Genomic DNA, 16,857 nt, shown 5'->3' with positions numbered 1-16,857 from the left:
CCTATCTTGTGCCGGGATAGCTACCCCAGCAGTGAGAAACTGCACTGGAATACAGTATCTGACTGCAATAGGCACTGTCACAGAGGTGTAAAGGTGGCTCCTGCAGGGCAGGACAGGAATCACAGCTCTGTGAACACCGCACAGCCAGTGCTGTCCATTGCTGCATGCTGCTCTTAGAGCAATGCAGCTTCTGAGGGCCCCAAAGGCTATGGACATTAAGGATGGATAAGGCGAGGTTCATATTTAGCACATGCATATAAAAAAGCAAGCAAGGTGTATTTTCATAGGTGTATTTTCCTCATCCGTTCTCTCCTCAGCTCTTTGAAACCTGTGGTTTCTGTCAGCAGCAAACCAGCCATGAATTTTGGTCTCAAGAGATTGCTCCCAGTCTGTCACAGTGCTAAAGAGAAACGTAGAGTCTGGTTTGGTCCGTCAGCATCAAGAGGATTTCAAGAGGATTTCCAAATTAAATCAGGAACAGGCGATCTCAATGTCTTCCCCACTTCTCAAACAATTGCTGAAGTAAACACAAAGCTAAACTGCTGAGCTGGTTGTTGGAGCAATGCTTTGGCTCTGCTTTGCAGAGAAAGCAAGAGATGGAAACCACGTGGATGCAGTCTTATTGTCACCAGCAGTTTTTGGGAAAGATGTACAGAGACAAGCAGCCTCACTGGGCATGCATGCAACTGTCTGGGGCGTTCACTGACCCTTAGAGTACCCCGCTGGGTACCTGACAGCTACAGCTGGTCCCTTGGCCAAAGTTCAGTGCCAAAACCAACACTGTGCCTGGTTTCTGGCGTTTCCTGGGGAGAGCACCCACAGCCTGCATCCTGACCCGACGTGCCACTTATCAAGTTGCTTATTAATTATAAAGCCCAGAATCCCATGATCTCACCAAGGACTTTGCTGGGTGACTGCTGTTGGCTCCTCATGCTGTAAACATATGTGGGCTGTGCAAAAGGCCAGTGTCCCCAGGGCCCAGCGCAAAGCCCCTGGTGCAGGATGAACGCCCCGCTGCAGGTCAGAGTGGTGCCTGCCTGGCACCTCGTCGCGGCAGGGTGGCTGCAGCCTGTCCCACGCTGTAGTGCTAGCCACGTTGTCCCCATGTCCTCTCCCGCATCCTTCACCCACACCCACACATAATGCTGCCGGGGCTGCAAGCAGGGACTGGGAGCACGGAGCTCCTGCTGGGAACAGGGATCAAGGAGAGAGGCTTGGAGGAGACGGCGTCGTGAGGAGTTTGGTTAAGTTCCTGCTCTGTGGCTTTCCAGCTCCGTAAGACATAACCTACTACAGCAAACTTAACCTTGATACTCCCCAATCACATTAGGACACCCTTCTGTTCCTGTTGAAACCAGCTCGTCACTTACCTCAGAATTAGGACTGTACCCACTGTGTTTGATTTTAATGTAAACACCAAAAGTAAAGCGCCGTTCTAGAACCGGAGCTTCTTCCCACCTTCAAATAGCTCTCCTCATTCTGTGGTAAGGCTGTTATCGGTCCAACCCCCCTCACATTCACTTTGTGTGAAGGTTTTTAAATTCTCAGCACCCCAAAGTTCCTTTCCAGCCTTTACAATTCAAGGCAGAATTCATCACATAGCCTTTACCCCTCTTTCCTTTCCTCCAAATGAAGAAACAGGCAATAAATAGTAAATGACACCATCAATTTCCTCTCCAGGATAGTATGCCTAAATGGTACAGAAGTATCACGGCTATACATTAAAATCAGAACAAAGACATACACATAGAGCACACTGCAGTACAGTTCTAGAAACCTGTAAGAAAAGGGAAGTCTGTAACAACAGAAAAAATGTATTCTCAACTTTCTTTCAAGGCCACACTGGGTAAGTCATTTCTATCTAAACTAGGTCTGCACAAATACAACAGAAGGATGGAGCCTCTGCAGCAACCTGAATGGAAGTGAGAGGAAACAATCTTGCGCAAGGATTTTTGCATGATTCAGCTCCTGGTGTTTGATAAAGATTGCATACAAGTCAGCTACAAGGCTCGTGTGTTCTCAGCTCTCATCGGCGATGTCTCCTCTTTTCTTCAGCCCCCTCAGCACGAAAGCCAACCAGCAATTACAGCCTCTTGGTAGGCAGAATCAAGGTACCTGTGGAAGATGAGTGAGGTAAGGGAGTTCAAAGATGAAAGAAGGGATTGAAAGAGATGGGAGAGACAAGAGACAGGTTAGTTGTGGGAATGACAGTAACCGTCACAGTTTTCAATCACTTGTGAATTCTGGGTAAGTACAAACACATATGGGTAGAGATATCCAACATGAAAGGCATTGCTTTTCAATTAAAAAAAAAAAAAGTGAAGTCTCAAAAAGAGCAGGTGTTAACATCCAAGAATAAAGGCTGGTGAACAAAGCTTCTCATTCTGCCACCAGACTGTTGGTTGTTGTCAAGAAATGGCATCTGTCCGTATGCAAAATGAATGCTTAACATGTCTAAAAAGAAGAATACAGTAATGACGCTTTATTAATGATAACTTGCTCTCTCAAGAGTATCTTATCATCTGTCTTTGGGACCCCTGCCAAGGGATCAACTGATCACACCTCCCAGCCCTCTGATACAATTCCCAGAGCTTCACAGAGCAGGCAGCACACAAACGGGAGGGTGTACCCGTGTGCGTGCACCCACCCTCGCCCCGTGGTGGCTGTGGAACTGAAGTGCTGCAGGGTGACCCAGAAAGCCCAAACCCCAGCCCTGGTGGCAGTGCGCAGGCGGTGCTCACCCTCAGCAAGCATCTTCGGCTGCAAACTGCAGCACCAGGAGGGTGCAGGAGCCTGCACATGGATGAGGATGATAACCGCTGCTCTAAAACCAAGCTGCTCTCCCCAGAAGGGCAGGTGCTTCTGGGTCCTTTTTCCAGCCTCCTCAGAAACCAGGCACAAGGTTCCTTCTGGCATTCGGCTGTGTCTGCTGGGCCCCCTGCAGCACACAGAAATTGGGTACAGCAGCTTGCAGGAGCTGGTGCCTCCCCCACTCATGTCCGCCCTGGGACTCAGTCACAAAAGCCCCAGGCAGCAGCGAGCACAGACTGGCAGGCTTCCCCTCTTTGTGTTTCTAACCAAAAGCACAGAACTTCAGATCTCCTTGTTCACCAGGAGAACACCATCAGCCAGTGTTTCTCCTTCCACCGCCTCTCTGGTGCTGTGAGGAGCAACTTACAAGGCTTTGGTTTGGGAGAAGTGCTGGAGAGAAAGAGGAAATGGCGTTGCTGCAGTGGAGCACCGATGCACTTTTGTGAGCGGGGATGCCCCACTTGTAAAGCTGCCCGGGGAGCAGCCAGGTATGCGTGGCAGTGCAGGTGCCTTCTGTCAGTCGTGTCTGGCACCATTGCGGAGGAGCAGCATGAAGGGTGGTTAGAAAGAAATCTGAGGCTGGGCTTAGCGCGAGGCTCCAGCCCCTCACCAGTGCTGCGGGAGTCAGGAGGCTGAGGAGGATTTTGCACTGGCACAAGTGCCCAGTGGCAGAGAACTCTCTGAACCTGAAGAGCTTCAGGAACAGCTGCCTTTGCCCTACCACCTGCTGAGATGCCCATAGAAGTTGGTCAGGGAAAGAGAGAATAACATGAGTGGAAAGAAATTTAAGTTTTGCAGAACGTTTCTACGTGTTTTAGAACATGTTACAAAATGTAACATTTTGTAGTTACATTTCAAAGTAAGCAAAATACTGACTTCTGTTCTGAAAACATGATCAAAGCACTTGCAGAAGTTGCTAGGATGCTCTCAATACCCTTCTCATGTCCTTGCATGGGGTTTGGGACAGCATTAGTTTTCAATTGTAAATGTCTCATGTTTTTGATGGGTTGGATTGTGTAGAAGAGGATAGAATTTCACTGCCACTCATTACACTAGTAACCTCCCTTGGTTCTTTTAGCTTGAAATCAGCAATGCCAGTATTTGGAAAACATCCTTTAATGCTCTACTGTGGCTTAAGCTCATCCTTCGGAATGGACACAGCACAACACTTGTAAATAGACAGGACGATGACTTGCCTGCTTGTTACTCAGTTTCCAGGTCCTCTGTTTCTGCTCGATCAGGTTCCTCTAACTGGAAAGAGATGCGACGTGAAAGCTGTTCCTCAGCAACAGGTTGGTCACTCTCCTCACTTGCTGTGACCGGCAGGTCAGCAGCTTCTGTCTCATCAGCCTCCTGCGGGGCTGCGTCTATCGGTCCGGGCTCTTCAGTGGGGGCCTCCGTCTGACCAGACAGAGGTTCTTGGCTAAATGCATCCAAGCGTTTTTCAACTACTGTACGAATCAAGGCTGAAACAGAGAAAATACAGTTAACAAACACAGCGTAAAAACCCTGTAATTTGAAATTATTTATATATTACTGGCCTATGAATTCTTGTGCAGAAGAAAAAAAAAAAAGAAATAACACTAAAATGAAAAAATAGTTGAATAAGAAAAATCTTCCCTGTTGGTGCAGCCTAATTGAAACCAAATGAGCAGTTTGCACTGAAAGCAGTGATTTGAAATGGCTCACGTGGATTGCCTTGTTCATTTCCTCACTGTTGTCTGGTCACTTCTGAAGCAGGTCACCCTGCCAGGAAAGGGGACCAGCCAGGTTGCGTACAGTGTGATGTTTTTGGCACAGCGTAGTACTGGAACTGTGGGAGTCATCAAAAAGTTTTTCTCTTTCTGAAAAGCAGCTGTAAAGCATCTGCTCTTTATTATTTTTGATGCTTAGCCCTTGTAATTTTTTCTAGACATTATACACCTTCCAAATCTATGAACACAACAACAACTCAACACTCACTTTGTAGTACATAATTTAAATATGGAAAATAAAAAGGCCAACAATGAAGGAAGAAGGTGTTAATATAGAAGAGGAAGAGGGTGTTAATTCTTGGGTTGAGCTTTGCAAGTAAAAGAAGGAAAGGTCATCAGAGGGCAAACACAGCCAACTTAGACTGTGGATGCTTCCCTTGTAGTTCACGTTTTTTTTATTGGATGGTGATAAAATGTAAACCATTTAAGTAGCTTCTACATTCAAATAGGTTAAAAATGTATCCTTAGAGATTTCTCCTATGCTTTTGCATAAGATGGGGAAGAAGCCACAATCTCAGCTGAGGCTGTCTGCCTCTATAAAACTTGTTTGAGAAGGCAATCCACAGTTCCTTTTGCAGAGTTAATGTTTATTCAACAATGCGTGATTGGGTATAAGCCAGGATACACAGAGGATAAGTAGCAAAACAGGGGCTGCTGGTATTACTTATTAGCCTGCTCCAACTGCTCTGTGCTTCTAAGAACTGGTGCAAGACCAGGGTTACTGGCAGTAAAAATTACACAAAGATTTAACAGGAATATGATGGATGTTCTCATCAAGACTGTATTCTAGAGCAACATTTTCCTTGGGATGTTTATTTAGTGGTCACATACAATACTTCTTACTTAACAGGAGAGAAAATTCCCTCTCTTCTGAAGAGCTGCTTTAAGAAGTGATCCTTGAGTAAACATATAAGCACATATATCATAGGATAAAATACTAACAGGCCAGATGTAACCATCCAAACTGGACCTTAACAAAGGAAATTCAGGGTCCTGGTTAAACTGAAAATTAACCCAAAGGAAATGAACACGATTGTAATTTAAACCCAAAATCACAGCCAGAGGTAAAACCACAAGAATAAAGACACAATGCAAGTGTAAGATGTGGTTTGACCTGGGACCACCAAGGTGGACACACACTCATCATAATTTTGTGCTTCTACACAAGACAGAGTTTAGATTGTCCAGGTATTCAATGCAGCCTCTGAAGACTGACCAAGAAACAAACCTGCATACTTAGCTTGAATTAGACTGAAAGACAGCAGAGAGTGATATTTTAATCTATTTCAAAAGCAAAGACATGATTATTGACTGCTGAAGAAGTAAGCTCTTGTTTTGATAAAAAGTGTCGGTTACCTGACTTCTCTGTCAGTCACGGCCAAAATTATCCTTCTCTTCTTTCACTTTGGATGAAAGGCGTAGCACATTACTCTGTAGCTCAGGGAGTTCACACAAATGCACTAACAAACTTTCACGTTATACATGTGCCTCTAGAAAGGATGGGCTTTTCTGGTCCCATTGGCAAAATCAGGCATCACACAGAAAACAGCACAGCAACGATGGCTGTGTAACACATGGGAAATACAAGTTTTTATAGCAGAGAAAAGAATTGGCATACTTTAACTATTCTTGTTCTGCCAGAGGTATTGCATCGTCCAGCAGCAACACATCTCAAACAGTATAAAGCCAGTAGTGCACCATGTCTGACACTTTCAGTATTTCAGCTGAGAATCAATTATCCAGATGGCTGCTATAGTGGTTTTCCCAACGTTAAAAACATATTTAAATGGAGAAGAGAAACAACAACAACAAAAAACAAACAAACAAAAAAAATAAACAAAATAACACACTTGGCAGTTGGAGTTCTTCCTAATTCCTTCTTTAGTCCACACTGACCCTGTAAATGTCATATTTGTTCTGACTGGGGAAAGAACAACCACAAACAAGCAGCCCAGATTATATTCCAGGATTTGGTAACTTACAGTCAAGCATCATCCTTCCCAAAACCTTCTTCTCTAGTGTTTCTTCCACTTCTGTCATCAGCCATGGAAGGAATTCTGTCTCAATATCTGTATGAATTTGGCAGGAGGAAAGCAAGAAAAAGTATCTGTTTATTAAGGATGAGCAACAGGATCTCAAGGCTGTTTTTCATTTGCTGTGATCATTAAGGGATGTACATCCTTGCCAGAAGGCACTTGCTTTGCAAGAGCCAGATGAAACCTCTCAGGCATTACTGGGTGTCTTATCTCCTCTCTCTTTTACTGAAGTTCCTCATTATTATGGACCTGAACCAGAGTCTCCTCAACTCCACTGATTTTCAAAGGAGCCTGGCATCCTTGAACGGCAAGCACAAACGAGCAGCACAGTAATGTTCCAGTCAGATGAAAATAACTATCCTGAACAAGTCAGGAGAATAACATTTCCTGCTCTGTTTTCCAAGTACATCTGGCTTCTGGTCTGCTGAAAATGTTTGTTCCCTCTGACTAAGGAGCTCTTGCTTACATCATACTCTGTATGCAGTGGTCCCAAACCCTGCCCTGCTTGAAAAATACACTCATTTCTGCATTTGCTCCATGGCTCCTTCTGGAGACAGTGTATCCACTCCCAAGCTGCGGTCTGGGCATCTGTGCAGGGACTGGGGAAGTGGGATGCAGCAAGGTAGCCCATGAGAAATGCTGCCGACTCTAAAAGCTTGGGAGTCACAGATGTACAACTCCAAAATTATTTTCAGAGCCTAATTCTTATTGACTATTTTTCCCGCGCTTTGGTAATCATTAACGAAGATTCAGAATAGTATGTCTGTCCTATCAAAATACATTTAATATAATTTGGACCCCTCTCTTTCTTTCTCTATCAATCCTAACCACCCATTTATTTTTCTCAAATCAAAAGCACCTCTTCTCATTACGAGCAAAACTGTCAGCTCTTGCTTATTCTTGACTACTTGTACAGGTGAACAATAATGTTTCTTTTTAAAAAAAGCTGAGTTTGAAAACTATCTGTGCAAGCACAAATGTAAATGAATGAAATCTTATTATATTTTTCTAAATAATAAGACAATAAACTGTATTCTAAGGCTGTTCTGACTTTCATATTACTCACTTCACATAAAAAAAATAAAAATAAAAGACAAACCTCTTTCTATAGGATCATAGAAAAACCCACTCTCACGAAGATTGTTGAAGACTGAAGGAATGAGATCAGTCAAGTAACGTTTAGCAAACGCCCAAGCTGCAATTTTCTCTGTCGTCTCTTTCTGTTTCTGTAGCATTTGCATGTGCTGGAGTTTGCGACGTTCCTGTCAAGACAATATGGCACATAAAACTTTCAGCCCTTTACCTGTTACTCCTTTGATCCAGATTTTGAAGAATGATCACAGTGTGAAACTCATAAATAGTGAAGATAAACAAGAGTACCAATACTTAAGACTTCTAAGCTAGAAGCCAGTATTTGTGGCCTCCAACTTTCACAAAAACTCATCATAAAAAAAGAGTGCTTGAAAGCAAGCCTGTACTCGATCTATGGAGTACCACAAGGACTAGAGGATTCCTTTGGTGTACCTTTTTAATTTTGTCAAGTCTGTAAAATAAGGGTCTTGTGCCTGGCTAAATGAAATCTTTCTCTGATACCTTATCATGCACTGATCTCTTGACTCATTACTTTATTATTGCAGATAGAGCTGACTGTTGGTCTAGGAATGAGCTGAGGTTGGGTGAAGATTTCCTAAACTTTTCACCTTTTCAATTTTATATCCTATTTGACGTAAGAAAAAACAAAAACAAACAAAAAAAACAACAACAACAACAAAAAACCACTTAGATTGGTCCAGGAAAATATTCAAAACCCCAATATATAAGACTGTTGAAGACTTGCCATTGCTGTTTCTAGATAAATGCAGTTTTGTATTTGGGGATCTTGAGAGGTATGTGTATGCATGCATTCAGTGAAAGTCTAGAAGGTGCCTCTTATTTTCAAGCACTCTGACTATTCATTTAGCAGTTATCATAACAAAAAGGCTTGAGTAACGGCTGCACCAGGTACAGAGGAAAATGCTGTCAGGTTTGGCCTCCTGATCAGGTGTCTGAGTACACCAGGTCACTTGAGTATGACGGCTCCAAAGGAAGAGAACAGCACAGTAGTGCTGGAACGTGAAAGCAAACAGTGCAGCTGTTGAGCACCAAAATGCTTAGAGGAATATCAAGCTTGACAATACCCTTTCACATTCATCCAGCTTACTTCACAGCTTGTCTTTCAGTACTGGAAGCAGTTTCCTCTTGTCTGACGGGCACCCAGACAGGCCTGTTTTGCTCCTAGCAAGCCTTACCTTCTCCTCCCTGTACCGCCTGTCCTGCTCCTCCAGGCGCTGCACCTCCGCCAGCTCGGCATTGCGCAGTTCAGCGTAGGCACGCTGGTGTGCCCACAGCTGGGCCAGCTCTTCTTCCTCCATCACTTCCAGCAAAGCTTGCTCCATTGTCTTCCCAACCAACACTTCCAGGATTGGCTCGACTTCAACGTCAAAGTCAAACAGCTGGGGATGGGGGTCAGTGGGACAGAGATAAATGACCCCTGACCACAGTCCCTCTCAACAGCTCAGCAAGGAGAAAAGGAGGATGAACAAAGCACTTTTTCTGAAGCGGGTGCTGAGAAGTGCAGGTGGGGGCCCAGTGTCAGTAAGGCAGGAAGCGTGAATGCCACCCGGGACTAAGGATGAGTGGGCTGGAGTGAGACACCACACACCCCAAACTGCAGCCACGTGGGGGACTGCCAGGGAGAAGCAGAGCTCTCACCTGCACCCTACTGCTGCTCCCTTCTGTGCTTCCAACCCCCTCTCAGGCTGGACACTGTTTCTGCAGGGGAGAGCATTCTCAGCATTGTAGTTCTTAGCTGAAAGCAGCAGAACCAATGCACATGGAGAAGCACCGTCCTTAGTTTTGCATGGTTTCTTTTGCATGTTCTGTGAGGAGAATTTCCCTTCTGATTTTGCCTCAATTTTGCCTCAAACTTGTTTCATATAGGAGACATGTTTTGACACTACCTGTGGACCCGACTTTGCTTCATACCTCTCCTTCTTCTATTTGTGTGGCCACATCTCTTCCTGTTTTGGCTGGTATGAAGAAAGGAGTGGGTGGTCTGTCCAAAAATGCATCTGTTTGACACTCCATATCAACCTCTATTATCCGGTCACTAATCTCTTCCAAATACAGCTCTAGAAATAAAAGCATAATGAATGCTCTAAATCGGATTCTTTTTTATTTTAAGTCTCAACCACTCCTTATTACTGTACTGGGTGAATTATATCCAAATAGTGCAGTAAAATGTCTTCTATGAAGTAAAAACCAAACCAAACCAAACCAAAAAAAGATTTGACCTACAGCATAGATCAGTTCGCTGCACAGGCCATCTGAGGACACGTACTTCGTAATGTCTGGTGTGCTTCTTGGAAATGACTCCTAGAAGTACATTTCTATCACCAGGTTTCAAAGGAGTGTCTAGACCATTTCAGCCCACCTTGCAGAATAAACATTTCTTGGTAGATGTAACGGGATATGGCAATTTCAAAAAGGGACAAAGATTATATATCTACTAACCATTAATACTAAAAAAAAACAAACACATTTTTCTCTGTTGTATGAAAAACACTGTATCTGTTGGGTTTAAAGAATGATTGTCTACTTCTGGCCCCACCAGCACTGACCTTGAGGTAACAACACATCTGTAACAACATGCGCGTGACTTGAATTATACCTGTCCCCTACTGCAGAGATAAATAGCCTGGTTCATAAAATGAGGTCTGTGGAGGACTTAAGATTATCAGCACTAGTCAATGGGAAGGATAAGACACCAAGATACCTATACCAGATAGCCGCCTTCTGCATTTTTCAATGGTGAAAAGCTGCTGCATACATCAGAGGTGGTATAGGAGGTTCAATGGCGCCGGGGCACAGTGAACGTTCAGAAAACAAAGGCCATGTCTGATTAGCATGTGCCACAGCTGTTTGACCATTTGTAAGTCAGTCCAATCTGAAATGCTTTTCAGAGGAACACAGCAATACATTACACTTACCCCGTGATTACTCCAAATTTTGGTTTTGCAACAAATCAGATTGTTTTCTCACATATAGGGCAGTCTCTGATTCTAAATTAGGGCCACCACCCATCCTCTTTCTCCTACCCCTTCCCCAGTAACTTTCAATAGTGATCTTAATCCTAGATATGACTGCATTCTTCAGAAAAATATAAATAAAAAATAATGATTAAAAAAACCACACCTCTATCTGTGGCATATACCAAAACGTCTCTGAAGATAGTAGAAAATGAAAGAATAAATGAAGTAATCCTGACTAGTCTTCACGAATGTACACTGAGAACTGAAAAACAGAGCCTCTGCAAAAATGTCACTCTGTTTAGCCAAGTTTATAAATAATTAGATAGTACTAAAAATAGGGGTGCTGTAGTGGTAAGGCTTAGAGAACCTTAACCATCTGTGAATCTACTGATTGCATCATCCACTTAGAAAGTGAATATAGATCAGCAAGTTTTTGTTTTCAGATCAAATTTTTAAAAATCTGTCCTTTTACCTGTCTGCACATGAACATGCTCTCTGCCTTCCACAGGCTCAGGTGTTCTTAGCTGCATTTGCTCTTTCGCTCTCTTTCTAGCCAGTGCTCTCCTCCTTGCTTCTCTCTGCCTTTGAATCTCAAACAGATCGAGCTGGGTACTCTGGACAGGGATGAACGTAAAAAATACATTACCATACAGTTTGTACTTGGAAATATTACTAATTTCTCTCTGTTGGTAAATGAACATTGTTGTTTGTTTTTAACACAAGAAGCCTAGTATTTCAGATCTGCTTCTCATGGTAACTGACCCTAAAGTGTCAGTTACCTTTAAGACTGTAGGGCATGAAACTAATAAGGTCTGATAACTACCTATAGGCACATACTAATGGCATCTCACACCAAGAGCAATCAACTGCTATTTGGAAGCGGATATTATATATAGAACTTCACAAGATAAAGCATATTAAAATGCTATGTTCTTGTTCAGTTGAGAGTTTCTAGGTGAAGCTCTAAGAAGGTCAAATGGATTTAAGTCCAATTATTTTATTATCAGCAGAATTGTTTGTTAGATAGAAGATCTTTATTGCTGATGAAGGAAAAGAAACCCACACTAACTTTTAAATTCAGTACTGTGTTTGTCGACTGAAAGGAAAACCTGTTCCAGTGCCTCACCACCCTCTGAGTGAAGAATTTCCTCCCAACCTCTAATCTAAATCTCCCCTCTTTTACTTTAAAACCATTTCTCCTTGTCCTGTCAATGTCTGACTGAGCAAAGAGTCGTTCTGCATCTTTTTGTAAGTACTCTTTAACTATTGAAAAGCTGCAACAAGGTCACCCCAGAGCCTTCTCTTCTCCAGGCTGAACATCCCCAGCTCTCTCAGCCTTTCTCCACAGGAGAGGTGCTCCAGCCCTTTGTAGCCCTTCTCTGGACCTCCTCTAACAGCCCCACATCCTTCTCGTGCTGGGAGCCCCAGACCTCGACGCAGCACTCCAAGTGGGGCCTCACAAGGCACAGAGCAGAGGGGGACAATCACCTCCCTCGACCTGCTGGCCACTCCTGTTGATACAGCCCAGGACACAGTTGGCCTTCTGGGCTGCAAGTGTGCACTGCTGGCTCATGTTAAGCTCTTTGTCTGCCAGAACTCCCAAGTCTTTCTCTGTAGCTTTTGCCTCCACCCAAGCACCTTTCGCATAAAGCTGGCCCACAGAGCTCTGCCTCTATAGCTGGGTGAGCCTAAGCTTACCCCAAGGCTTAAATTTCCCGAGAGGTGATGCTCTCACTGCGAATGCAGATGGCAGCAGATGATGCAGCGACGACTCGTGCTCTGCACCATTACACTGCAGAAATGGGAAATTTAAGTCTTGGGGCATTCTTAGGCTCACCCAGCTATAAAAGCAGAGCTTCTGCAGCTTTTACGTAGCATGATGTACGTAAAAAACATACCGCGGGCACGACCTGAAGGGCGTAAGTGTTGCCGCGCACCACCCTCCGGTCGTACATGAGGTTGGCATAGCGGACGGGTTCCTTCTCCCTGCAGCAAGGACAACAACAACAAACAACAACAGCCGCGGTTACAGAGGCGCAACCCGCACCCCGACACCTCGGCGAGCCAGCAGGGCTCTGAGATGCCGACAAGCCCGCGGCTCCCCCGGCAACCTGGGAGCTGCCGTGCCCGGGACGGGCAGCGGGGACGGCGGCGGGGCAGGGGGCAGGGGGCAGGGGCCGAGCAGGCCGCTGGCACTCACGGCTGGGCGGCCTCCGGCGGCGCTCGGTACTTGGTGCGGGCGGGCAGGGCGCGGGGCGGGCTGCAGTAGCAGTAGGGGACGGCGCTGGGGGCCGCAGCCTCCCGGCGCGGGGCGGGCAGCATGGCGGGGGCACCGCCGGCCTCGGGCCTCGCCCCGCCGCAACCGTCTCCAGGGCAGCGGCCGGGCCGGGCCGCGGGGCGCCCCTAGCGGCGTCGGGGCTGCGGGCGGCCGTGGAAATCGCTTGAATTTTAGGTTTTAACGCGTGTTTTGCACCCTGCAGCCGCGGGGGAGGTGGGAGGGAGAGGCTGCGTGGAGCTGAAGCGAGGAGGCGTTGGGCCCGCCGGGCGTCGCTGTGGTTCCTCCGCCCGCGTGCGAGCTGCCGAGGGGCTGAGAAATGTCGGGTGAAGCTTGTGGCGGTGTCTGAACCTGATCCGCAGTCAGCGGGTGGCGAACGTTTGCCGGGGGGGTCATAAAAGTCTGCTGGATCGCATGGGGGTGGCTGGAGTGCCGGCGTCCTGAAGGGCGGCCGAAAATGCTCTCCGTACACACCGAGCTTTTTCGTTTTGTTTTGTTCTGGTTTGTTTTCCCCGCACACAAAGTGGTGTCGGATTTGGACACCGCAAAGATGTAGTGTGGTAGGAAATAGGGGAGTGTCCCTTGGTACCCCCTCTGTACTTCCTGTCATGGCAAACAACGAGAATATGTTTTCAGATTCTGAATAAATAAAAAAAATAAAATAAAATAAAATAAAATAAAATAAAATAAAATAAAATAAAATAAAGAAATACTAAGTGAAACATAACAGCAATTAAGTGTTACTGTTAGAGCTTTTTTTAATCTATGTGGGTGGTGATACAAAGCTTTGATTACTTTGCCGAATATGTAAAATACCCATGGCCTTTGTTTTAGAAATCCTTGGTTCAAACGTAACTTACCAATGAAAAGCTATTTACTTTATCTCGGTTATGTTACTATGGCAGGGGTCTGTGCTCCGGCACAACACCCCATGGACAGTCACAGATGAGGACTCCGAGTAGCAGAGAGCACTTCACAGGAAGCCTGCAAGGCACAGGGGAAGCTGTGTAGTAAGAGAAGCCTGTAGAAAAGAAATAGATAAGTGAATAAATAAAAACTACCACAGCGAAGGCAAAGTGTGGGAGGCAAGGGAGAAGAGGAAGGAATGGTTTCGTAATTAGCAGGCAGCTGGCAGTCAGTGCAGGAATGGGAGTTGTGTGAACTACAGGGCTAACAGCAGGGTGGTGGGACAAGAAGATAGGAGGCTGCAGGAACACAGTGCAAGTGTCACTGCGAACAGAGGGGAGAGCAGACCTTCAGTATTTGCTCACGTCTGGGCACACAGAGTTAATCAGCAGTTTTGTCCAGCCAACCCAGAGGACTGTGGCCTTTAAATTTGGGAGAACTGACAAGGCTGACCAGAACCAGTAGAACCCTGCTAACTCCGAAGTTACCGGTTTAGAGCAAAAGCATTGGATGTATTCTGTGGAGAGAAAGGGCTTGGTCTTTGCAGGTTAGCAAATCCCAAAAATGCCATTGTCTTCAAGCAGACATCGCAGAATCATGAAGCAATCCAGACTGAAAGGGATTCTGGAGGTCTCTAGTGTAGGCCTCTTGCCTAAGCAGGAACAAATTCAAAGGTGGATCAGATTGTGGCCTCATCCTGCCAAATTCTGTAAATCTCCAGGGTTAGAAGTGCTTGGGGTGGCACTGAAAATCCTGGAAAGTGTTGTGCTGCTGCTAATCAATGTCCTGAGATGTCTGACAGAAATATAAAAACACAGCATGGGAAGCCATCAGTGTGACTGCAAAGATGAAAGAATCACAGAGCCCAGATGAGGACGTGTATTTTTTGCCCCAATGCTTTTGAAGGTTGATTACTAGAAGTGCACAGAAACCTGCTTTTGTCTTGTTGCAGTGACATGATCAAAGGGAATCAGCAATACTGCTCCGGTATCATACCCTTGGTAACTGTCAGCCCTCAAATGTCGTCTTTGCTGTTGTTTTTAGGCACTGGGTTTAATGTGTTTGTGATACACAGCCACTACCTACACGTAAGCCTAGCCAGTGAGGCACTTAGTTTTAAAAAATATGTGCAAGCTTGCAAATTCTGACGAATGAGAGACATTGAAGGGGAAAAAAAAAAAAAAAAAAGCCACCATCCTACCTGAGCTAAACTTGAGTTCCAGTGGTGAGATTACTTTTTTTTTTTTAAGTTGGGTTGCAAATCTTGATCTGCAATTGTCGATAGGAAAAAAAATGCAGATCCTATCACTCATGTCTTCAAGCCAAAATAGTTGAACTTCCTTTTCTCTGTAACATTACAGCTTTATCTTAACCCCAGTCCTGATGGGGCTGGGCAGGGCTGTGAAATTCCCATTCTGAAAGCCTTAATTTCTCCAAGACTAGGCAAAGTCAGGATTTTATTACTCATGATTTCAAGACACAATTATCAATTTTGCTTTCCCTTACCACTTGACCTCTCACTCTGAGCACCATTTTCCCTCAATTTTCCCCACAATTTTGCTTTTCAGCAAAGCTTTCATGACAAACTTGCTTAAGAGGCTTGTGTCCTTGCCCTATTCCACCCTGGGACTTCATACACAGTGACTAGAAAGAATTAGGGAAGAGTGAGAAAGCATTTTAGAGGGTAGAGTGGTGCACACTTAAACTATCATTCATTAAACCGCTAATTGGAAAATCCATTGTTGGTGACCTTCCAATTTAAACTTCAGTCAATCATGCACCGTTACTCCCTCTCTGGCCTCGTTGAACCCTCCTTGAACAAAGCATTCCCAGTTGTCTTCCTTTTGCCTCAGAAAGCTCCGCCTTAATTTCCATCTCCCTGTACTGTGAGTAGTTGTAGTTGTAGTTGTTCAACTGCACTAAACCTGCAGAAGACTGATCTGCTTCTGTTGCCCCATCACTGCAGCATCTGTGTTTGTCCATCTGGAAAGAAATTGCCCTTTATCTCTGGAAGACAGAGCAGTATCATCGTTGCTTTACTGAGGTTGAACTGCACAGTCCAAGAGCGTGCATGAGGCATGTGGAAAATGCAGATATCAAATAATTGAACAAGTCTGCAGCCTTTATCTCAAGACCAACATTCCTGATCACTTAAGAAGTGACTGCTCTTCTCATTCACACACCCAAAGACTTCTCAAGTGCCATGTCTTCTGGTGTCTGTAGCTCATAGTTACATTTATGCAAATGCAAGTATGCATTTGTATACCTTGTCGTGTAATGTTAAGTACTCCTCTGAGTGCAGGGCTCTGCAAAATTTTTGAATGACGTTGTGGTTACTTTCTCACCTCATAGCTGTTTGTGCTAAAGCGAACTGGTTGGTGAATTGCATGCAAAGCTCTCCAGCTGCGCTTGTACGAAGTTACAGCTTTATGACAGTGTAGTGGATTTACCTCGCAACGGTTTGGTAGCAGGGGGCTGCAGGGGTGTCTTTTGTGAGAAGAATCCAGCAGCTGCCCCATGTTAGATAAGGGCCAGTTTCCGCCAGCTCCAAAGGGACCCACTGCTGCCTAGACCTGAGCTAATAAGAGATGTTGTTTGTGCATCTGAGAGGATATTTAAGAAAGGGGGGGGAAAATGCTTCACAACAACAGCTGGGAGAGTGAGGAGTGAGAAGCAGCCCTGCAGCCCCCAAGGTCAGTGCAGCAGGAGGGCAGGAGGTGCTCCAGGCAGGGAGCAGCAGTTCCCCTGCGGCCTGTGGAGAGGCCCCCGGTGGAGCAGGCTGTCCCCTTGCAGCCCATGGGTCCCACACGGAGCAGATCTCCACGCTGCAGCCCGTGGAGGAGCCCCCGGTGGAGCAGGTGGATGTGGCCTGGAGGAGGCTGCGGCCCATGGAGAGCCCCCGCAGGAGCAGGCCCCGGGCCGGAGCTGCAGCCCGTGGAGAGGAGCCCACGCAGGAGCAGGGGGTCTGGGGGGAGCTGCCGCCCGTGGGGGACCCGTGCTGGAGA

The 16,857-nt window shown here is 45.6% G+C and overlaps 1 protein-coding gene across 2 annotated transcripts; it reads right to left on the bottom strand.

Moving 5' to 3' along the window:
• Positions 1–1,649: 1,649 nt before the first annotated feature.
• On the bottom strand, positions 1,650–13,526 carry RSPH3 (radial spoke head 3). Of its 2 annotated transcripts, XR_007169686.2 has the most exons (10): positions 12,872–13,526; positions 12,570–12,657; positions 11,144–11,285; positions 9,626–9,771; positions 8,890–9,093; positions 7,701–7,863; positions 6,548–6,634; positions 4,008–4,277; positions 2,742–2,938; positions 1,650–2,115 (listed from the first exon to the last, which is right to left on the bottom strand). XR_007169686.2 is itself a non-coding variant. In XM_048080762.2 (9 exons), exons 1-8 carry the CDS (start codon positions 12,991–12,993, stop codon positions 4,015–4,017), a joined length of 1,215 nt encoding a protein of 404 aa, XP_047936719.1. In that variant the 5' UTR covers positions 12,994–13,519; the 3' UTR covers positions 1,650–2,115; positions 4,008–4,014. The 2 variants fall into 2 exon arrangements, 1 of the variants encoding a protein (XP_047936719.1); XM_048080762.2 differs by lacking the exon at positions 2,742–2,938 and having other exon boundaries at positions 12,872–13,519.
• Between the last annotated feature and the right edge of the window lie 3,331 nt (positions 13,527–16,857).

Source organism: Anser cygnoides, chromosome 3 (genome assembly GCF_040182565.1).
Source record: "Anser cygnoides isolate HZ-2024a breed goose chromosome 3, Taihu_goose_T2T_genome, whole genome shotgun sequence".
NCBI classification, from domain to species: domain Eukaryota; kingdom Metazoa; phylum Chordata; class Aves; order Anseriformes; family Anatidae; genus Anser; species Anser cygnoides.
Note: the sequence above shows the minus strand (reverse complement) of the source record. Positions and strands in the feature narration are given on the sequence as shown.

What these genes read in the sequence shown, in the direction of transcription:
- RSPH3 (XM_048080762.2), bottom strand. Translation starts at nt 12,993, where the DNA reads ATGCTGCCCGCCCCGCGCCGGGAGGCTGCGGCCCCCAGCGCCGTCCCC. An exon ending in CCCTTCAGGTCGTGCCCGCG is followed by an intron (nt 11,286 to 12,569) that starts GTATGTTTTTTA and finishes ATCCCTGTCCAG; the next exon opens with AGTACCCAGCTCGATCTGTT. An exon ending in CACAAATAGAAGAAGGAGAG is followed by an intron (nt 9,094 to 9,625) that starts GTATGAAGCAAA and finishes CCCCATCCCCAG; the next exon opens with CTGTTTGACTTTGACGTTGA.